General features: G+C 42.8%; 1 protein-coding gene across 7 annotated transcripts in view; it reads right to left on the bottom strand.

Annotated features, from left to right (window-relative positions):
• neo1a (neogenin 1a) overlaps positions 1-23,610 on the bottom strand; it is a 444,233-nt gene that overhangs the window by 158,315 nt on the left and 262,308 nt on the right. For all 7 annotated transcript variants that reach the window (XM_060940914.1, XM_060940915.1, XM_060940916.1 and 4 more), the window contains exon 4: positions 15,729-15,879. In XM_060940914.1, the coding sequence (XP_060796897.1) occupies positions 15,729-15,879 (151 nt within the window). The remainder of the gene's footprint in view (positions 1-15,728; positions 15,880-23,610) is intronic.

Raw genomic sequence — 23,610 nt, 5'->3', positions numbered from 1 at the left:
AACACCGGGAAACGGGAATCCGCCAGGGTCCACGTATTCAATCCAGATCGTGTCTGGTCCGGTGCTGTGTAAACATTGAGAATATGCGGATACGCTGTGCTGAGCTCTAGCTGGCGTCGTCATTGGACAACGTCACTGTGACATCCACCTTCCTGATTCGCTGGCGTTGGTCATGTGACGGGACTGCTGAAAAACGGCGCGGACTTCCGCCTTGTATCACCTTTCATTAAAGAGTATAAAAGTATGAAAATACTGCAAATACTGATGCAAATACTGCCCATTGTGTAGTTATGATTGTCTTTAGGCTTGCCATCCTTCCACTTGCAAGTGGTAAGTGATATGCGCTGGGATCACACACACAGCGGCTCAGTCCCGAATCACTGCTCGTGCACTTCACTCGCGTGCTCTGTGAGCTGCGCAGGGCCGGAGTGCGCACCCTCCAGAGGGCACTCGCTGTTCAGGGCGGAGTGATTTGGAGCGCAGGATGCCTGCGGAGCCGAGCGTATCCGTGTATTGGTGTTGCTGTGTGCACGCAAATCGTGTATTGTTGTTGCTGTGTGCACACTAATCATTTTAAAAACGTTAATCTGATGATCCGCTGATACGGTCTAATGTAAACTTGGCCTATGTGTTAGCCCTGTGATGACCTGGCGACTTGTCCAGGGTGTACCCCGCCTTTCGCCCGTAGTCAGCTGGGATAGGCTCCAGCTTGCCTGCGACCCTGTAGAACAGGATAAAGCAGCTAGAGATGATGAGATGAGATGAGATGAGTTGTTCTGTGTGAACCCAAAGTGGTGAATTTACCTCAGGAAATGCTTAGAAAACCAAAAGACATCGATTTTTATACTCAGGTTGGAATTAAGACATCAATTTTTTTCAGCAAAGTGTAAACTGCTGTTAGCTAACCACCGCTCCAGAGAGCCTGAATGGGATTTAGCTAGCTCATGGTGGTTTTTGCTAACATAGTTAACTGAAAGTTATTGCTAGCTGTGTAGGGATAAGGCTAGCTCTCTTATGCCATGTTAAAAGTGAAGGGCAGCTCGTGATTTTTTTTTTTGAGAGTTGTAACAGCGATTGTCTAATTTATCGTCTGATCTAATTCATATACAGAGCACGACCACTTGTGGAACCTGAGGGCGAAACAGGACAAACTTCAGGATCTATAAAGGAAAGAAATCCTTTCAGGAGCTCCGTCAGCTCCTTTTCCTCCTCAGCAGCATCTCCTGATCCGTGTCCTTTTGTCTTTTTTTTGCTGAGATGAGAATTAATCGATGATGTTTTTGTGATGTATGTGTCAGTTATTAGCTATAGCATGTGTGATTGAGGTTAGTAGCATTTTTAAAGAGATTTACAAAGTGTTTATTATTAACAGAATAACGTGGTTATTTTGACTTATAAATGTTAAAATAATAGCAAATGATCTTTTAGCTTCAGTTTTGTTCCAGAAGCGAGCCTTACTTAAGCGAAATAAAGGCTGAAGCCAAGACAAAAGTGACCGCTGCAAACGTTTCAGTGTCCATCTTTGCAGTGTCCGTCTCCCTGGCAACAGATCTGCTTTTATCTGATTGGTTGTTGCCAATTGTCTGTTGCCCCAATCCTTGACTTGCAAGTGACGTCAAAGCAAAATAGAAACTCGGATGTCGGCCATGTTGGTGGATATACAAAGGCGGGGTCAAGCGACATGCCGTACAAAACATAGTCACGGGTGCGCAATTCTCTTTGTTTTTCCGCTGCGTTCTTTTAGCTCTGCCGTATCTTTGTGCTGTATATGGTCGTGGTCACAACAGTATTCGTGACCGTGGCACGTTCCGATTATTTAGATTTCCGTCCGTGATTCGGAAAGAGGGCGAGGAAACTCTGAGGCTTAGTACGGAGAGGAGACGAGCACGGCTGAACAACATCGGCAGGGCTGATCTAACAGAGGCGAAAACCAAAACAGCTCGTGTTTGCAGTAATCATTTTATCTCTGGTGAGATTCAAAAGCTTTCTCGATAATATCATGGAAGAATTTTATTTCGTGTTGCTAGAATTTTGCTATAAAATGAGCGTTCTCTTGTCGTGCTTCAGTCAGTCGTTGTTATAATTTGAACACGTGTATTAGCATTTCGCTTCAAGGAGCGCCAGCAAGATTATATGATAGAAACAATCCAGACTGGGCTCCCGCTCAGAAAACGGGCTGTGTTTCATCCAAGATCGGACTTGATTCTTCAGCAGCCAAACCAGATAGAATGCGATATCTGGGTACTCGATGGTCAGCAGAAGCATCTTCAGAAAAATCGGACTTTTTTTTAATAATATGGGTCAAAACCACACATGTCTATCTTCTCTTTGCATCGAATCTTCGCTCGAGCGTTCAAATCGTGGTAAGAAAATTCAGCATTGTCTACAGACACGCTTTCAGCGGCTGCCGTCCTAGTCGCTTTGTATATCCACCATCATGGCGGACGCTCATGACATAGCACATTTTGATCATGTGGTTGCAAGTCATCTATTAGTTACCCTGTGTCACCTGGTTGCCCGTTGCCAGTAACGTTGCTCAAAAAGTTGCCCCGTGTATCATCACCTTTAGTTTTATATGAAAGTGTCATGAATATTTTCTATAAAATGTGTTAGTAAATAATCCCATGTTTTGTTTGGAGTTTTTTTAAACCGAATTAAAAATAATCACTGGATAAAAACCCATCTATCTAATGTAAATAAAGATACAAATTTCGTTGTGGTTAGGCCATCCTTAAAAAAAAAATCCGTTTCCTGTCCACCGGGTGAGAAAAAAAATTTTCAGTCGGGAGGGAGGGATTTTTTTTTTTTTATATATGGATGGATAGATAGATAAGAAATCGCAATGCTGTGTTTGCTTTTTCTTTCAGTACTTTTTTTATTACAAAAGCAGACACATTTAATAAAATATGACGGTTTAATCAACTGAAACTTGTACAAAAACTTTAAGTTAGCATTTTAAATGCTGACTGCAACATTTGCAAAACTTTTACAAAAGGTACTTAAAATGTCCGACACACGGACTTTTTGTAGTTCTAAATCGAGCGTTAGGCCTAGTTCGGATGAAATTACACTATTAAAATGATCACTGAATGATTTGTTTTTCTGAATCTTTACTATTTTGTTGTTCGCTAGAATACCATTTTGCGATTTCACACTGAAGCAAATGTTTGAAAACTCCGGATCTCCTTCCTTCATGGTGGCTGCCATTTTTTTGTGCTGCACGGCGCATGCGCAGAGCTGATTCAGTTCTATATTCTGCGCGGAATGCAGGGCTTTCCACAAGCGCCGGCTGCCGGCCATACAGCCGACTACACAATTAAGTCCAGCCGGCTACTTTAATGACTATTATTTTTGTAGCCCACAGGCTCTAAATATTAATTTTCGATTTTAATAAAATTAAATGTTTATCTAATGGACTGACAATAATGTCAAACTGAACCGCACTCATTTAAGTTGTGATTCGCGTGGTTTGTACCGATAATAACCACAAATTCCCCGCCGACTTCGTTGATCAAGGGAGAGTAACTCATCCGCGGCCCCGACATGCGGTGTGTGCGCGTGCACTCGGTGGAGGCAGTAGTGTGTCGGAGGGAACAGAAGCAGAGATAACACTTATTTTGTCTCCGGTAAACCAGTCTTCTCTCGTTCAATTACGTGCTGGCATCAAAAGACACCGCTGGTTGTAAATGAACCCAAACTGAGTGGTCGGAGTGTATTTTCATACACAAATGGAGAAATGTTCGCTGAGCGTTTAATTGTGTAGCCCCACTGCAGACCGTTGTCGCTGTTAATTCATAGCATGCTCAGCTGTGTGAATGTGTCGTGCACTGAAAATAAGAGATTTACAAGCCAGGAACGCCTCATGATGCAATACGCAAGAAAAGAAAGAAGATTTACTGCCATTTTACTTTGTATTTGAGTAAAGTGAATAAATAAATGGTCTGTGGAAAATACATTTAATCCTGGGAACTGCATGCACAGGAGTTTATTTTGTGTTTACTCCCCCCCCCCGGCTGGCTACTTATTTGTCATGGCTGGCTAGTATGAGCCTTAGTGGAAAGCCATGGGAATGCGGAAATGTCAAGTTCGAGTTTAGATTTACGAACCCGAAAAAAATGTCGAAAAACCTGGGGGCATCGTGGCTCAGGTGGATAAGGTGCCACACCATAAATCTGGGGACCCGGGTTTGATTCCGACCCGAGGTCATTTCCCGATCCCTCCCCGTCTCTCTCTCTCTCTCTCTCCTGCTCATTTCCTGTCTCTACACTGTCCTATCCAGTAAAGGTGAAAAAAGCCCAAAAAATATCTTTAAAAAAAAAAAAATGTCAAAAAACCGGCGTTAAAAAAAATATTTCAACCACACAAACGGCACTCACCCGGCCGGTGGACCGGAAACAGAGCATTTTTTAATAATGGCCTTAAGTGTTTATGAGATACGTTGCCTTGGGCTTATGATCGAGTTCTCTGTGGTGGTACACGGACAACGTTTGGTCACGAAAGCCATCAAAAATCAGGTCAATGCATTACCATATTCTCTTAAGTGTGGCGCTTCGCACCGTTAAAAATAAATAAATATGAATGAAAACTGTTTTAAACCTTACCAATGACACTGTGGAATTCGTCTGGTCACAGTCCTCCCTGCATCTTGCCAGTTACCCCAAGCCACTCGCATCGATCCTGAATCCTACCTCCACTATTCTATAATTGTCACACATGGATGAGTGAGTCTTCCTTTTTTTTTTCTTTCTCTAATCAACTTTATGAAATTAGCTCCAGTGCCTCCTGTTCTACAAGCACATTTTGTAATTAATGAATAAGCTGGTAGATGCGTACACCCTGGGGATATTGACGATCACAGCCGTGAATACTGTAATTATACGTTACAGGATTACTCACAACACACTTAACAGCAGGTATTATTTATCCCCGAACCCGTCAGTCAACATTCTGAAACTGATGGTGCTGGATGCAAACTTGTGGTTAGAGGTGGTTTAAGATCAGAGGTGGTTTTCTGATGCCTTCCACCAACATTAACGGAAAAAACAAACAAAAAAAACACCCCACTGAGACTTATTTTATCACCAGGTCTGGTTCCCAAACTGAACGCTTTTTCATGCCACACTGAGATGCTCATGCCAGTTTGAGTCTTAGGTTTACCAACATGGTGCTGTGGAACTAAACCTACGGTACCAAACAGAATAAAATGCGAGGTTTTATTAGCATTATTCTGAAATAAGATCACAACGTCAAGGACGTAGGAGTTCATCTGACCTGCCATCAAAACAACCCTTACCCCTTTTCCACCAAATCAGTTCCAGGGCTGGTTCGGGGCCAGTGCTGGTGCTGGTTCACAACTCGTTCAACTTGCGAGCCAGCTGAGAACCAGCTTGCTTTTCCATAGCTCGCAGTGCTAAGAGAAGACACGTCATTACGTCGCTGTATATGTCAGTTACGTCTTTGTATACATCATTACGTCGCTGTATACGTCAGTTACGTCGCTACATTTGCATAAACCTTGGCGCGAATATCGAAGCAAAAACAACACGGAAGAAGCAGCAGCAGCAACAACAATAATAATAATAATGGATGACTTCTCGTTTGTACAGCTGCGGCTTCTCGTCACTTAAAAATGGCGATCTTTCGCGGTCTTGTTATTGTTGTCGGTCTTAACAACTCCGCCCCCCCACTGACGTAAGCGGTTCTTTCCTCTGGCCCAGCAGAGAGTTGGTGCTAGCCTGGAACCGGTTTTTCTGGCCCCAGAGCCAGTTCTTTGTCAGTGGAAACAGAAAACCCGGTTCCAAACTAAGCACCGGTCCCGAACCAGCCCTGGAACTGCTTTGGTGGAAAAGGGGCACCTGACGACCAAAACATCAAACAGAACTGAAATGTGACGACGTGAGGGAGGACCAACCTCCACGACTAATTGTTTACAACAGGACAATCAACAAAAGGACTAAATTTTGTTCCCCAAGAGAAGAAGATCGACCCAAAACATCAATCAGAACTGAATTCACATGATAAATGAGAGCGGATACAATTCTAGTCAGGAGAAAATGTGTTAAGGCGACCGAATTACTAATTTGTGAGCAAAAATTTGACAATACAGTGACCAAGTGTTGTACAGAAGGACTCGTTCTTTCAAATAAAACAATCAGAACTGAAATCCATTGCGAACTGACGGAGGGAGGAGACACGATTTCACTGAAAATAAACAAAGCTGTAAACAAATTGTTTGTTGATTTTCTTATTGTAAACAAACAACTAAAGTTTTGTTCCCCAAGGGAAGATCGACCCAAAACATCGATCAGAACTGAAATCGGGTGAGAACTGCGAGAGAAGATACCGGTACAATTCTAGTGAAAAGTCCGAAAACTCGTTAAGGCGACCTAATCAGCATTTCGTTAGCAAAAAGTTTGACAATACAATGACCACGTTTTGTGCAGAAGGACTCGTCCTTTCAAATAAAACAGTCAGGACTGAAATCCATTGAGAACTGACGGAGGTTGGAGATATGATTTAACTGAAAATAAATAAAAGTTGTAAACAAATTGTTTACAACAAGAAAACTAAAACAAACGACTAAATTTTGTTCCTCGAGGGAAGATCGACCCAAAACATTGATCAGAACTGAATTCGGGTGAGAACTGCAAGAGGAGATATAATCCTAGCTTCAACTAATCCAAAATGCAGCAGCAAGGGTTCTTACAAGAACTAAAAGGGTAGTTCATATCACTCCAATCCTAAGGTCTCTGCACTGGCTCCCAGTGAGCTATAGAATTGACTTTAAGGCATTACTTCTATTTAAAACATTAAATGGGATAGGACCCAGCTACCTACTGGATATGTTTCAAATTATATGCACCAACTAGGTCTCTAAGATCACAGGAGAAAAACTTGCTAGTAATCCCAGCTGTCAAAACGAAGTGTGGTGAAGCAGCCTTTAGTCGCTACGCTGCTAAGCTTTGGAACCAACTTCCAGATGATCTCAAAAATGCTCCTGCTGTTGTTAGTTTTAAATCCAGGCTCAAGACAAAGCTGTTTTCAGATGCTTTCACTTGATTAATTTTTACCTAAGTAATTAATTTCCTTTAACATAATTAACCCCGCCGACAGTAGTCGGAGGGGTTATTATTTTCACCTGCGTCAGTCTGTGTGTGTGTGTATCTGTCTGTCTGTCTGTCTGCAAGATATCTCAAGAACCAATGGATCGATTTGGACCAAATTTTGTACATGTTGCCAATCACCCAGGAAGGAAACCATTAAATTTTGGAGGTCAAAGGTCAAGGTCATGGCAGAACTTCGAAATTTTCGCCCAATGTATTTTAATAGGGAAAAGGCGGGGTTTGCACTCGTTAGAGTGTCCCTGTCTAGTTTCTTTTAATTTTGATTTTAATGATTTTTCTTTATTTATTTTAATTTCTTTTTAATCTTGGATTTTAATGATTTTACTTTTACTTTAATTCTTTGTTACTGTGATCCTCGTAGATTGTGTCTGCGGGACGATTTTATTTGGTGATCCTCGTAGATTGTGTCTGCGGGACGATTTTTGGTGATCCTCGTAGATTGTGTCCGCGGGACGATTTTATTTGGCGATCCTCGTAGATTGTGTCCGCGGGACGATTTTATTTGGCGATCCTCGTAGATTGTGTCCGCGGGACGATTTTATTTGGCGATCCTCGTAGATTGTGTCCGCGGGACGATTTTATTTGGCGATCCTCGTAGATTGTGTCCGCGGGACGATTTTATTTGGCGATCCTCGTAGATTGTGTCCGCGGGACGATTTTATTTGGCGATCCTCGTAGATTGTGTCCGCGGGACGATTTTATTTGGCGATCCTCGTAGATTGTGTCCGCGGGACGATTTTATTTGGCGATCCTCGTAGATTGTGTCCGCGGGACGATTTTATTTGGCGATCCTCGTAGATTGTGTCCGCGGGACGATTTTATTTGGCGATCCTCGTAGATTGTGTCCGCGGGACGATTTTATTTGGCGATCCTCGTAGATTGTGTCCGCGGGACGATTTTATTTGGCGATCCTCGTAGATTGTGTCCGCGGGACGATTTTATTTGGCGATCCTCGTAGATTGTGTCCGCGGGACGATTTTATTTGGCGATCCTCGTAGATTGTGTCCGCGGGACGATTTTATTTGGCGATCCTCGTAGATTGTGTCCGCGGGACGATTTTATTTGGCGATCCTCGTAGATTGTGTCCGCGGGACGATTTTATTTGGCGATCCTCGTAGATTGTGTCCGCGGGACGATTTTATTTGGCGATCCTCGTAGATTGTGTCCGCGGGACGATTTTATTTGGCGATCCTCGTAGATTGTGTCCGCGGGACGATTTTATTTGGTGATCCTCGTAGATTGTGTCCGCGGGACAATTTTATTTGGTGATCCTCGTAGATTGTGTCCGTGGGACGATTTTTGGTGATCCTCGTGGAAGAGCCACGGGAAGAGCGCGCTTTATGAGTTAAACCCATAATAATAATTAATCTCGAGGCTGATTAACTTTATTTCATTTTATTATTTTATTTCTACTATTGTTTAATTCTTATTTTTTCTTCCCCAATTATTTTATGTAATTTTATTTTCTATTGTTTACTGTTCTGCTTTTACTTCTGTAAAGCACATTGAACTGCCACTGTGTATGAAATGTGCTATATAAATAAACTTGCCTTGCCTAGTGAGAGGCCTGGAAAATTCATTAATTTGGCCTAATTACGAACTCGTTAGCAAAAAATCTGACAAAACAACGACCAAGTTTTGTGCCGAGTGATGAGTTCTGTCAAACAAAACAATCGGAATGGAAATCCGTGGAGAACTGACGGAGGAGATCTGATTTAACTGAACTGTGGATGACAGACGGACGCCATGGCAACAGCTCATCGGACTTATGGACAGATGCGCTAACAAAAAGCACAACATAAAGCTGAAAGAAAACCTGCAAAATTTTACATTTCATTCGTCTTCTTCTCATAGGGATCTTCTTTTTCGTTAATGCTTGTTACCTCGCCCAGGCCGGAGTAAGCGGTTTGTTACCTCGCCCGGGACGGAGTCCACCAGGGGGCGAGGTATTGTTCCCGGTGGGTTTTTTTTGTTAGCAATATTACGGGAAAACGACTGGACCAATCTTCATGAAACTTTCAGGATGGATGGGCATTGGTCTCAAATAGAACCTCCAACATTTTGAGGGTCATCTGGTCAAGGTCACCAAAAAGGTCAAAATATTTTTTTTGCCATATCTTCCTTCATATTCATCATATTTACTCCAAACCAATTCTAAAATGTTCATCTTTCAATTCTGCTTCCACTGATATGCTACATGACAGGGTATCTCATAGTTTTCTTAGCGGTTGGGGGGTCAAATGTCAGGGGGTCAAGGTCATTGCTAAAATTTGCATATTTTCCATTACAACTCAAAAACAGTTAAAATGATGTTTATCATCAACAAATAGGAAGTCATATATGGGCTTTCATTTGGCACCATGACCTTTGACCTTGTTTGTGTGTGTCTGTTAACAATCTAGTGTCTAGACGGTTCCACCGATTGACTTCAAATTTTCAGGGTGGGTGGGTAATGGTCTGTAGATCTCATCTCATCTCATTATCTCTAGCCGCTTTATCCTTCTACAGGGTCGCAGGCAAGCTGGAGCCTATCCCAGCTGACTACGGGCGAAAGGCGGGGTACACCCTGGACAAGTCGCCAGGTCATCACAGGGCCGACACATAGACACAGACAACCATTCACACTCACATTCACACCTACGGTCAATTTAGAGTCACCAGTTAACCTAACCTGCATGTCTTTGGACTGTGGGGGAAACCGGAGCACCCGGAGGAAACCCACGCGGACACGGGGAGAACATGCAAACTCCACACAGAAAGGCCCTCGCCGGCCACGGGGCTCGAACCTGGACCTTTTTGCTGTGAGGCGACAGCGCTAACCACTACACCACCGTGCCGCCCTTCAGAGAGCTGTATTTTTTTTTTTTAGCTACCCAGTGATTTTCCAGCTGGAGGAGATCTCAGCCTTATTGATGCACATTTCTGCGTTTGTATAATTTGCCAATTTAACTCCCCTTCGCAGGTAGCACAGTTTATGTTTTAAGTAGAAAATATTCTCTGGCAAACTGCAAACTGAACTCGGGTGCACAAAGTTTTGCGGTTAAGTAGTTAATTAGTTGGTCATTATTTATGTTTTACATTTTCATGGTGATATTCTGTTTAGGATGTTCCAAGGATATGATGTTGAAATAGTTATGGAGTTAACAGTTATTCCACGAAATCGAGTCGTACATGAGCTGATAGCCGACGAGGCGCGTAGCACCGAGTTAACTATAATCCATGTACGGCGAGATTGAGTGGAATAACTGTTTTATTCGATCCACATTCACTGGATTTTGAGAAACAGAACATTTTTATTTTTTTGCAAATTCGATAAATAAAAACTTTACACCAAACATCCGGGAAAATCATTTCCACTTCGAATGTAAACAAACCGGCAAAATGACAGGAGCAATTTGTGAAAAAAATGCTATAATAATAATAATAATAATAATAATAATTCTTGAAAAAAAAGATATGTTCTTCCCATGAAATACTTTCATTCCATATTTTGTTGCCTTTTTTGGGGGGGGGGTTTGTTTTCAAGTCGAGTTTTTTTCCGTCCTCGGTTGGTTCAGCAACACGCGCCGCCACTTTGTTTTCTCTACTCACGGTATATGAGCTGATATCCTAGTAGTAGCGTAGCCAATCAGAGCACACGATTGCTCATATCCAGTGAATGTGGATAGAATAATTATCAGATATCTTGGTTCATGGTTATAGTGGTGCTATTTGTGCACTTATGGTGATTCTGATGATATTCTGTTTCCGTGGTTAGAGTGATAAACAATGTATACAGTACCAGTCAAAAGTATGGGCACCTTCTAATTCAGTGGTTTTATTTTTATGAGTTAAGAGACACTTCACATCTTAAAGTAATGATGGATGTCGTTTTTCTTTACTTAGTTGAGCGGTTCTTGAGCGGTCGTGGAATAGGACTATTTTATTATTTGTATTTTTATTATTTACTATTTGATCTCAAACGCATTAAGAAGGCAAGAAACTCGTCCAAAAGAAAGGGAAAGAGGCCGCACTAGGCATACAGATATTTATTCGTACAAATGCGTTTCGGCATGTGCCTTCCTCAGTGTGCTCAAGTACATCAGTGTTACTACAAATCTTAAATACCCACACCAATGTACACACCCCCGTCATCAACCAATGACATATGTTCCTGCATTAACGCCATCGTTTCCCTTTAAAATTCCATATGGTAATTTTAAGTGTCTTAATTACCTCCGCCAAGGAGGTTATGTTTTCGGTAGCGTTGGTTTGTTTGTTGGTTTGTCTGTTAGCAACATTACGGAAAAAGTAATGAATGGATTGCTCTGAAATTTTTTCCAGAGCTGTGACTGGGCACAAGCAACAATCCATTAAATTTTGGCGGTGATCCGGATCACCTTCTGGATCCCGGATTTTTTTAAAGGATTAATTTTTTCCCCATTGAAATGAATGGGCGCGCAACGCAAAAAACAGATTTTTCCTTCTGTAGGCCAAACCATAAGGTGTAAAGTCATGAAACTTGGTACACTGATGGAGGAGTGGACCCTGATTTTTCTATATTTCTGCATATATGACTGGAAACATCATCAGGTTTTCACACAAGTCCTAAAAGTAGATAAAGAGAACCCAGTTAAACAAACGAGATGAAAATATCATACTCTGTCATTTATTTATTGAGGAAAATGATCCAATATTACATATCTGTGAGTGGCAAAAGTATGTGAACCTCTAGGATTAGCAGTTAATTTGAAGGTGAAATTAGAGTCAGGTGTTTTCAATCAATGGGATGACAATCAGGTGTGAGTGGGCACCCTGTTTTATTTAAAGAACAGGGATCTATCAAAGTCTGATCTTCACAACACACATTTGTGGAAGTGTATCATGGCACGAACAAAGGAGATTTCTGAGGACCTCAGAAAAAGCGTTGTTGATGCTTATCAGGCTGGAAAAGGTTACAAAACCATCTCTAAAGAGTTTGGACTCCACCAATCCACAGTCAGACAGATTGTGTACAAATGGAGGAAATTCAAGACCATTGTTACCCTCCCCAGGAGTGGCCGACCAACAAAGATCACTCCAAGAGCAAGGCGTGTAATAGCATACCTGCCAACCTTGAAAAAATTTTATGAGTAGAATTTTACAATTTCATGAGTACCCCCCCCCCCCCCCCCCATGTCAACCTCACCCCAACCCGGCGCGCATGCGCCCCCACAGACCACAACCCGCAGACCAAAAACACACTTTTAATCCAGTTTTATTGATTGACCTTGGGAACATAGTCCAGTTTTGTAAAACATTCCTATTGATAGACTTTGGGAAACTGTTATTGATGGCTCTTAGGAACTTCCTTCCATTTTGAAAAGCACAACAAACGTTAAATACATGTGCAAATGAAATGAAATTAAACCAGAGCCACGCTTTCAAAATAAATAACAACACATTAAATTAATACAGTATGTAAAAAAGGCACTTTCAACACAAAACATGGTATGCACAAATTTCCCATGGAATAGGTTTAGACTTTTTGCATTTTTTAACATGTTGGAAGTATATTGCATTATACAGTAAAAATATTGCATTATACAGTACACTGCAGTATTTTGTAGTATGCCTTTTTCATGTGCAAACTATTGCATTTGCCTTCGGAATATTGCATTTACTGCAGTAATACTGTATAAAAAAGCATTTGATACTGCAGTACAACGCAGGTTTTTTCATAAGAGGGATGACCAATTTTCGACTTCACATCATCTGTAAACATTCTAGGCTACCATTGACAGAAGTTACCAACTGCCCTTAAGATATACAACACGCTACGTTTTGTTGAGCACATCAATAAAGTGGTACTTATCATAGTGATTCAATGAGAGCGCGAGAGGAATTGTAATCAGGTTTCGTTGGTTACCGCATCGAATATGCAACCTCGAGTGACGGCTTCGAAGTTAAATGAAGAACTAGCCTGTACTGTTGGTGTTGTAAATGCACAAAATAACGGCTAGGAAGCTCGAGTACACGTGAAACACAACCGTTTCTGTTAGAAATATAAAAACGACGTCTCTAACCGACGTTTCAATCCCCGACTCGCTCTACCCACCTGGCTGCACCGCTGCACTCAAGTCAGAGACGCGAAGGATGAAGGTGAGGGGGTGAAGAGGGGCGGGGGGATTGGGCAAAGTGTTCCATTCTGGCTTTGAGTTTTCTCACAGATCAGCAGTATCAACTTCAGCGAGAACTTGACTGAAATGCGAGTTTGGATGATATGCGTACTTTTTAATGTGAAAACGTACAGTCGTACAATGAGGTAAAAATTCGTAGCGGCTACGCAAGATGCATATAGGTTGGCAGGTATGTAATAGTCGGCGAGGTCACAAAGGACCCCAGGGGAACTTCTAAGCAACGGAAGGCCTCTCTCACATTAGCTAATGTTAATGTTCATGAGTCCACCATCAGGAGAACACTGAACAACAATGGTGTGCATGGCAGGGTTGCAAGGAGAAAGCCACTGCTCTCCAAAAAGAACATTGCTGCTCGTCTGCAGTTTGCTCAAGATCACGTGGACAAGCCAGAAGGCTATTGGAAAAATGTTTTGTGGACGGATGAGACCAAAATAGAACTTTTTGGTTTAAATGAGAAGCGTTATGTTTGGAGAAAGGAAAACACTGCATTCCAGCATAAGAACCTTATCCCATCTGTGAAACATGGTGGTGGTAGTATCACGGTTTGGGCCTGTTTTGCTGCATCTGGGCCAGGACGGCTTGCCATCATTGATGGAGCAATGAATTCTGAATTATACCAGTGAATTCTAAAGGAAAATGTCAGGACATCTGTCCATGAACTGAATCTCAAGAGAAGGTGGGTCATGCAGCAAGGCAACAACCCTAAGCACACAAGTCGTTCTACCAAAGAATGGTTAAAGAAGAATAAAGTGAATGTTTTGGAATGGCCAAGTCAAAGTCCTGACCTTAATCCAATCGAAATGTTGTGGAAGGACCTGAAGCGAGCAGTTCATGTGAGGAAACCCACCAACATCCCAGAGTTGAAGCTGTTCTATACGGAGGAACGGGCTAAAATTCCTCCAAGCCGGTGTGCAGGACTGATCAACAGTTACCGCAAACATTTAGTTGCAGTTATTGCTGCACAAGGGGGTCACACCAGATACTGAAAGCAAAGGTTCACATACTTTTGCCACTCACAGATATGTAATATTGGATCATTTTCCTCAATAAATAAATGACCAAGTATAATATTTTTGTCTCATTTGTTTAACTGGGTTCTCTTTATCTACTTTTAGGACTTGTGTGAAAATCTGATGATGTTTTCGGTCATATTTATGCAGAAATATAGAAAATTCTAAAGGGTTCACAAACTTTCAAGCACCACTGTAGGTCAGCACTCTCAGAATTAAAAAAAAAAAAAAATAAAACAGACTGAGTGAAGTCTGCTTCTCTCCTTATGCACCTTAAGAAACTCGTCCACTAATTATCTTTTGACGAGACACAGCTGCTAATTGAAAAGCATTCCAGGTGACTACCTCATGGAGCTGGTTAAGATAATGCCAATAATGCCAAACGCTGGATATTGTGAAAATTCTAAAATAAGAATGATCGATTTTGTTTTTAACACTTTTTATGTTTACTACATAACCCCATACATGTTCCAGATGTTATTTCATCATTCTGATGTCTTCAGTGTTGTTCTACAATGTCAAAAACAGTCACAATGCAGAGAAACCTATGAATGAGTAGGGGTGTACAAACTTTTTTGACTGGTACGGTAGTTACAGAAACATTCCGTTTCGGTGGTTACGGCGATATTCTGTTCCCGTGGTAACGGCAATATTTAATTTGGTGTCTACGAAGAAATTTAAATAATTTACACACAAAAACAAGATTATTTGATTTACAATATCCATCATCGACTCAACAATATTCCTGGCGACTAGAATCATAACCGCACTCGTTTTTTTTTTGTCACCCAAGATAATCACAACTGTCATCATATCCAGCATAACACCCCTCTTGTGTGATAGCACTTAAATCGAGTGGCGTTTTTAGTATCTCTCTGAATCGACGGTGGAGAATTATACGGTTCCATAAAACACGGTGTTATTACGCAGATCCATCACTTCCAAATGCGAGCGCGTGTTTCTGTTACAATATTCAACACACCGGGAAAATATTTAAGACCTCAGAAATTTTAAATACCACTCAAGGCTTTTTCTTTTTTTTCTGCTTTATTTATACTCCTTAAAGACTTGTGATTGTCTCGTGTTAACAGGTTAACGCTGTAGCTGTGAAAAGTGTGTGTGTTTGAGATGCTCAAACTCTGAATGGCACTAACACCTCTCAGAGCAGGCGCCATCCCTCTAATTATTTACTCTTGCAGCTGGGACAGGCTGCAGCGACGTGCCAAGTCAACAGCAGCGAGTCAGACACACACACACCCTCTCAGACGTGTCCTACTGAACAATGAGCTTCCTGCTTGTGTAGAACATGCCAGATGCTGAGACATCCATGCTTTGTCGCTAACACCAGTTGTCACTTGACTAAAAGAGATAAGATATTCCGCACGTCATCGTTCCCATACCATTCTGGACACAAGTGAACATGTTCTTCTGCCTACCCGTCATCGATGACTTGATCGTCTCGCATCCAGTGAACAGAGGCTGCAGGGAATCCCGTCACCACACAGGGCAGCAGTACGCTCTCCCCCACCACCCTGGACACGGAGCCTGGCTGCCTGAGGAACTCCAGCTTGCGCATCTCCCACGTTTCTGAAAGGGACAGAAGAAAAAAAAAATCAGAGCAGGATCGGTTAAAGTCCGTCCACATTAACGCCATTTTCATGTTCTGGTCTCATTAGTGTATTCAGTCCATCTGGACATGAACACTGATCCAGCTGACCTTAATGGCCTTTCTATTGTTTTTGCTCATTTGAAAAAAATAACGACTCCATCACACTTCTGGATGTGGAGGTCGAACCGAAAGTGCTTTATTCTTCTTATACCTGAAACAATTTTCTATTGATTAAAGAAAATATCTCGCAAATAAACAAACTGAGCTAAAAGTCTGTCTTTATGTCTCATCTCATCTCATTATCTCTAGCCGCTTTATCCTGTTCTACAGGGTCGCAGGCAAGCTGGAGCCTATCCCAGCTGACTACGGGCGAAAGGCGGGGTACACCCTGGACAAGTCGCCGGGTCATCACAGGGCTGACACATAGACACAGACAACCATTCACACTCACATTCACACCTACGGTCAATTTAGAGTCACCAGTTAACCTAACCTGCATGTCTTTGGACTGTGGGGGAAACCGGAGCACCCGGAGGAAACCCATGCGGACACGGGGAGAACATGCAAACTCCACACAGAAAGGCCCTCGCCGGCCCCGGGGCTCGAACCCAGGACCTTCTTGCTGTGAGGCGACAGCGCTAACCACTACACCACTGTGCCACCCCGTCTTTATGTCTGTCCTTATATATATATAAAGTAGTGCTGTCAAAAATGTCGCGTTATTAACGTGTTAACTTGACTCAATTTTAACGGCGATAATTTTTTTATCGCGAGATTAACGCTCTGTGACATGATGTAGGTTTTTCATAAGCTTTTGAAACTGCCAGGAACTTGGAACAGAGACTTTGCTTAGAAAAACGATAGCAGCTAGACTGTAATGCCACGCCCCGCACAGCCAGAGTCCTCTGCCCTCCCCCGAAGAGCCACGGTGCTCAGCTTAGGTTTCGTTTTCCCATCGGCGGCTCCAGCCCGACTTTGCAGTGGCTGTGACAAGACGTGTTATGCTCTGCAATAAAAAAAAAAACATCGGTACAACCAGTGTTCGAACTATGCCGATATTTTCGGGGGGGGTCCCTTTTTTTCCCTTGGGGGGGTGCTTGCGCTTGTCTCAGAGCGCAGATCTCCATCGCGCGCTCACTTCGGATATGCAAATGCTTCCCGTTACACACGATTGCTATGTCAAACATCATTTTGCCAATATTTTAGAGACCCCCCAACATTTCCCAAATCATGTTTTCAAGGGATCTTGTGTCTGTTTCAGGGGATCTCGGATCCCCCGAGTACCCCCGTAGTTCGAACGGTAAGCAAGCCCATTCACTTTTTTATGCTGATAAGAGAATTACATGGTTTTTCATGTGACAAAAATGTGTGATTAAATTGCGATTAATCGCGAGTTAACTATGACAGTCACGACATTAATCACGATTAAATATTTTAATTGCTTGACAGCACTAATATAAAGGTTCCATGTTGAATTTGTTCTTAACGATATAACCACGAAAGGGATGAAAAACGGGACTGTTTATTTTTTTTTTGTCAGGGAGGCCGCCATAACTCCATCGTGCGTGATGTCATTTTTCCGCGAGCATAGCGGAGGTGTACGAGTGCACGCTATACTAGTGTCAGCGGGGCGGGCTATCCTGTCAGCGATGGCTGGAGACGGATGTAAGCGGAGAAGATCTTTATTATAAAGAAAAGTGTAAACAGGCAAAGGGTCCAAATCAGCAGCTGGATATCGTGAACAGTAAAACAGGCAAAAGGTCAAGCGAGGCACAAACATAGACAGGACTGTTTACATCGTAGACAGAAGCAGGGACAAAAACCAGGATCAGGAATCAGAAACCAGCCCTGTGTCCGAAATCGCTCAGTCGTTCACTACTCCCCACTCCCTATATAGGGAATTACTCTATAGAGGACTGTATAATGAGCTCATTGGTAAAATGAGAAAACGCTTTCGGACACTACTCCGTCGCGCTGGTATTTACGTCATTACTGTCGCACAATTAAAACGTGCCAGATCAGTCGGGTTTCAAAATAATAAACACATGCGTGTATTTTTTATGATAAATCCATATTATACTGAGCGCATTTCCCACATTAATCAATACAAAGTACCTGCAGCTTTCAGTTCTTTTAAATCAAGGCTGAATACTTTCTTCTTTGCCGCTGCCTTTTATTAAATCAAATTTGAGACTTTTAATTTGATTTCTTTCAGCGCAACCGCAATGCATGATGGGATATATTGCTTTGGTTAGTGACTATAGTGGGCGGCACGGTGGTGTAGTGGTTAGCACTGTCGCCTCACAGCAAGAAGGTCCGGGTTCGAGCCTCGTGGCCGGCGAGGGCCTTTCTGTGCGGAGTTTGCATGTTCTCCCCGTGTCCGCGTGGGTTTCCTCCGGGTGCTCCGGTTTCCCCCACAGTCCAAAGACATGCAGGTTAGGTTAACTGGTGACTCTAAATTGACCGTAGGTGTGAATGTGAGTGTGAATGGTTGTCTGTGTCTATGTGTCAGCCCTGTGATGACCTGGCGACTTGTCCAGGGTGTACCCCGCCTTTCGCCCGTAGTCAGCTGGGATAGGCTCCAGCTTGCCTGCGACCCTGTAGAACAGGATAAAGCGGCTAAAGATAATGAGATGAGATGAGATGAGTGACTATCGTTATTCACTACTTTTCATGATGCATCGTGGGATACTTTGAGTGCACTTATATAGGGTGTAAATAATCCTCACTAAGGTTTCGGACAGCACTACAAAATGGCGTCCTCACTATATAGTGCCCTATATATAGTGAGTAGGGAGCGATTTCGGACACAGGGTAGGAAATCGGTTAGGAAACACGGTTCGGTAACGCGTCACAACAACGCAATACTTCACAAAGTAAGTCTGCATTCTGAGCCCTTATATAGTTGTGCTGATTGCACCTTAATCCTATTCAGGTGTGTGTCATTTACAGTTCAGACAACTAGACTATAGTACAATATTATGGTCTAGCGTGACTTCTCGGTCAATTTGTTTGCATTTCTGCACAACAATTATGGCAATGCAGGATTACAAACGGAATCAAAATAAAGTAGTGGCTAGTTTATTGCCTGCTTATTTGAAATATATATACACACACATTTACCTGATTATCTTCCATCCGTTTGATGTATGACACGGTACGCTGTCATGTGGAATCCTACGTCACGCAGCGCCACCCTCATTTTCGTCTCCTAATACATCCATCTAATGTATCTGGCGAATCCAGTACGGCCACGCCCAGGGAAATGGCCCAACGGACTGATGTTACAACTTCAACAAGCTAAAGTCTGCTTAATTTTTTTTCGTCTAGAACGTCTTGTATTCACGTATAATGATGACATTTCATAACTCTGTAATTTCGAAATTTCCTGGTTAATGGCTTTAAAGAACAACACGTCTTTTTTTTTTAAATCAATTTATAGCTACTATAAATTGATGTCATGGTGTGTCTAAGAAACAAGTTATCCAGTTTCTTTTTATCATTTATCATCATCATCATGCTATCTATTCCCTCACCAGCCTCTACAGTGGTAAGCAGTGTCACCTCACGGCAAGAAGGTTCTGGGATCAAAACTCGTGGGCCTTTCTATGTCTCAGGCCCCATGACCCTGATGAATAAGCAGTATATTGAGGTTTTTCACCTGACATCACAGGGTCACGTGACGCCCCGGTGTCCGCCATTTTGAAGGTCAAGCTAGCTAATGTCAACAACAGTAGCTAATATGTTACTGTAGCAATGTTTACGTTCAGTCATTTGGATGACTGTTAAAACCTTTCAGTCTCAAGTTTTTCCTTTACTGGATTTACTAGTTTACTGTAATTATGATCCGGCAGCTATTTACACCGGATCCAGTGTAAATAGCTGCCGGAGCGCGCTCCGGCTTGCTCCCCCTCAAATTAAGCAGCGTGCTCCGGCTTGCTCTCGGAGCACTCCGGGAGCAAGCCGGAGCGCGCTGCTTAATTTGAGGGGGAGCAAGCCGGAGCGCGCTCCGGAACCTCGGCCGGAGCACTCCGGGAGCAAGCCGGAGCGCACTGCTTAATTTGAGGGGGAGCAAGCCGGAGCGCGCTCCGGCAGCTATTTACACTGGATCCGGTGTAAATAGCTGCCGGATCATAATTACAGTAAACTAGTAAATACAGTAAAGGAAAAACTTGAGACTGAAAGGTTTTAACAGTCATCCAAATGACTGAACGTAAACATTGCTACAGTAACATACCAGCTATGATGTTCTTGACATTAGCTAGCTTGACCTTCAAAATGGCGGACACCGGGGCGTCACGTGACCCTGTGACGTCAGGTGAAAAACCTCAATACACACACATATAAAAGTGCAATTTATATAGCACCTCTCTCAATATCCAAGGTCGCTTTACAATTATAAGGAAGGGAGGGAGTCCACCAAATAAAGATCAGGATATCATTCCAATGGTGTTGCAGCCACAGTCCCAACAAAAAGCGCACGAAAACAAGTCCCACACCGCCTGCACAGCCGCCGCGACGCCACTAGGCAACACCGCTCGGAACACTACGCCAAGCACAAAAGCACCGCCGCACAGAGCGTTGGACGACCCTGATGTTAAAATGAGCAACGAACTCACTGCAGTCCATAGCGAGGAGCACAGGTATCACCCATGGTGGACCAAGGCCTGAAGGGAACCGATGCCAAAACTGGGTCCGGCAGACAAAACACTCAAAAACAAAAAAGAGAAAATGAAATAAGCTCCGGTGAGAAGCGGCAGCCAGAATGCGCACAGTGTACTTTCAACCGGAAACAGAATATATATATATATATATATATATATATATATATATATATATATATATATATATACACACACACACACACACACACACACACACCCCCACCATTTTTTTGAAAACGGCCCGGAATGGATAATCAACAGATCATCATGAGTTTACTGTGCATGGTATCACACAGACCCCCTAAGGATGAGTGTAGATGTCCTTTATTGAACGGCCTTAAGACAACCAGTTTTGCTCAGAACAATTTACACTCAAGCTGAACAGCTGATCGTTTCAGTTTATTACAAGACACTCAAACGTAAAACTCTCACGATGCTCATACTCAGGTTCCTTTTCACGCACGCAGCACTGCTTGACTTTATAACACACAGTTTATATATAATAAGAGAAACGATTTATCATCGCAGTATCTGGTGTCACCCAGATGAGTGAGTCTGGTTCTTCTCATGGTCGCTTCCTCTTGCCACGTCAGGAGGTTTTCCTGGCTGTCGTCGCCTCTGCCTTGCTCATTAGAGATGCGTTTTATATCTGGATTTCTGTAAAGCTGCTTTGTGGCAACGTCTACTGTTAAGAGTAGAAGTTCTACTTGTGGAAGTAAGTGTGGAGAAGATTTTGTCGTGATGCAGAGCCAGGGAGTCTGGGTTTCTTTCGAAAGATGAATTGCAGCTATTTAAAGCTGATTTAGTTATTAAAACCTGCTGTAGATAAAAAGCTGCAGCTAATATAGAAAGCATTTTGAATCGAGATTTAAATTCAGTAACTGGGTAGAAAGTATGAGGAAAGGATAAACGACGTGCCAATAAATAAATGAATGCACAGGGACGGATCCAGACCGATGCAAGAGCATCGGTCAGAAATATATGAACACCACTTGGAATGGGTGACAGGGTGTTTGTTTACTTTACCGCTAGCCGGCTACATGGGCTATAGCCACGCTCAACCAAGAGACCAATGGTTCAGGATCCGACCACCTGTGGTAAGCGGTGATGCTTACCTGACCTCATTACCTGTATTCTCACAAAGTGAGACAAAGAATCTAGGTCAAACCAATAAAATGCTCCAGAAAGAGGTCGAAATTCAAAATTCGCCACGAATAACGGGCCTGGGCTGTTTTGAAAGGTCTCATGGAGAGGGAGGTGCCTGTAAAGTTTGGCAGGGCTCGGACTTTTGGTGGCCGAGTTATGTATTTTTAAATCCCGGTGTGTGCGAGTGTCTGGAGCCAGGGCTCGTATTAAAGTTTTCGGTGAGCCGTGCTTGCACAAGGCTTCCGAGACGAATAGCGGGCTGAGCTGCGGTCATAGCGGGCTGTGACTGTCCTGTTCAGAAAGTGCTCGGTGTGCTCTACACCCTTGTGAAAATCCATAGCAATGTGGTAAAATTAGCGAAAATATCTCTGCAAATTGTGTAGAATAGCCGTTTTTTCAGGGGCAGCCATGGCCTGAAGGTTAGAGAAGCAGCTTTGGGCTCAAAGGGTCACCGGTTCGATTCCCAGGACTGGTAGGAAAAATGTGAGGGGAGTTGAGTGAATAAACAGCACTTACCCCTCCATCTGTATCATGGCTGAAGTGCCCTTGAGCAAAGCACCGAACCCCCAACTGCTCCCTGGGCGCTGTAGCATAGCTGCCCACTGCTCTGGGTATATACAGTGGTGCTTGAAAGTTTGTGAACCCTTTAGAATTTTCTATATTTCTGCATAAATATGACCGAAAACATCATCAGATTTTCACACAAGTCCTAAAAGTAGATAAAGAGAACCCAGTTAAACAAATGAGACAAAAATATTATACTTGGTCATTTATTTATTGAGCAAAATGATCCAATATTACATATCTGTGAGTGGCAAAAGTATGTGAACATCTAGGATTAGCAGTTAATTTAAAGGTGAAATTAGAGTCAGGTGTTTTCAATCAATGGGATGACAATCAGGTGTGAGTGGGCACCCTGTTTTATTTAAAGAACAGGGATCTATCAAAGTCTGATCTTCACAGCACATGTTTGTGGAAGTGCATCATGGCACAAACAAAGGAGATTTCTGAGGAACTCAGAAAAAGCGTTGTTGATGCTCATCATGTTGGAAAAGGTTACAAAACCTTCTCTAAAGAGTTTGGACTCCACCAATCCACAGTCAGACAGACTGTGTACAAATGGAGGAAATTCAAGACCATTGTTACCCTCCCCAGGAGTGGTCGACCAACAAAGATCACTCCAAGAGCAAGGCGTGTAATAGTTGGCAAGATCACAAAGGACCCCAGGAGAACTTCTAAGCAACTGAAGGCCTCTCTCACATTGGCTAATGTTAATGTTCATGAGTCCACCATCAGGAGAACACTGAACAACAATGGTGTGCATGGCAGGGTTGCAAGGAGAAAGCCACTGCTCTCCAAAAAAAACATTGCTGCTCGTCTGCAGTTTACGAAAGATCATGTGAACTAGCCAGAAGGCTATTGGAAAAATGTTTTGTGGACGGATGAGACCAAAATAGAACTTTTTGGTTTAAATGAGAAGCGTTCTGTTTGGAGAAAGGAAAACACTGCATTCCAGCATAAGAACCTTATCCCATCTGTGAATCCTGGTAGTGGTAGTATCATGGTTTGGGCCCGTTTTGCTGCATCTGGGCCAGGATGGTTTGCCCTCACTGAGGGAACAATTAATTCTGAATTATACCAGTGAATTCTAAAGGAAAATGTCAGGACATCTGTCCATGAACTGAATCTCAAGAGAAGGTGGGTCATGCAGCAAGACAACGACCCTAAGCACACAAGTCGTTCTACCAAAGAATGGTTAAAGAAGAATAAAGTTAATGTTTTGGAATGGCCAAGTCAAAGTCCTGACCTTAATCCAATGGAAATGTTGTGGAAGGACCTGAAGCGAGCAGTTCATGTGAGGAAACCCACCAACATCCCAGAGCTGAAGCTGTTCTGTAT

The sequence above is a fragment of the Neoarius graeffei genome, chromosome 15, assembly GCF_027579695.1.
Source record: "Neoarius graeffei isolate fNeoGra1 chromosome 15, fNeoGra1.pri, whole genome shotgun sequence".
NCBI lineage: Eukaryota > Metazoa > Chordata > Actinopteri > Siluriformes > Ariidae > Neoarius > Neoarius graeffei.
The sequence above is the reverse complement of the archived record's forward strand: the minus strand, read 5'-3'. Positions and strand labels throughout refer to the sequence as shown.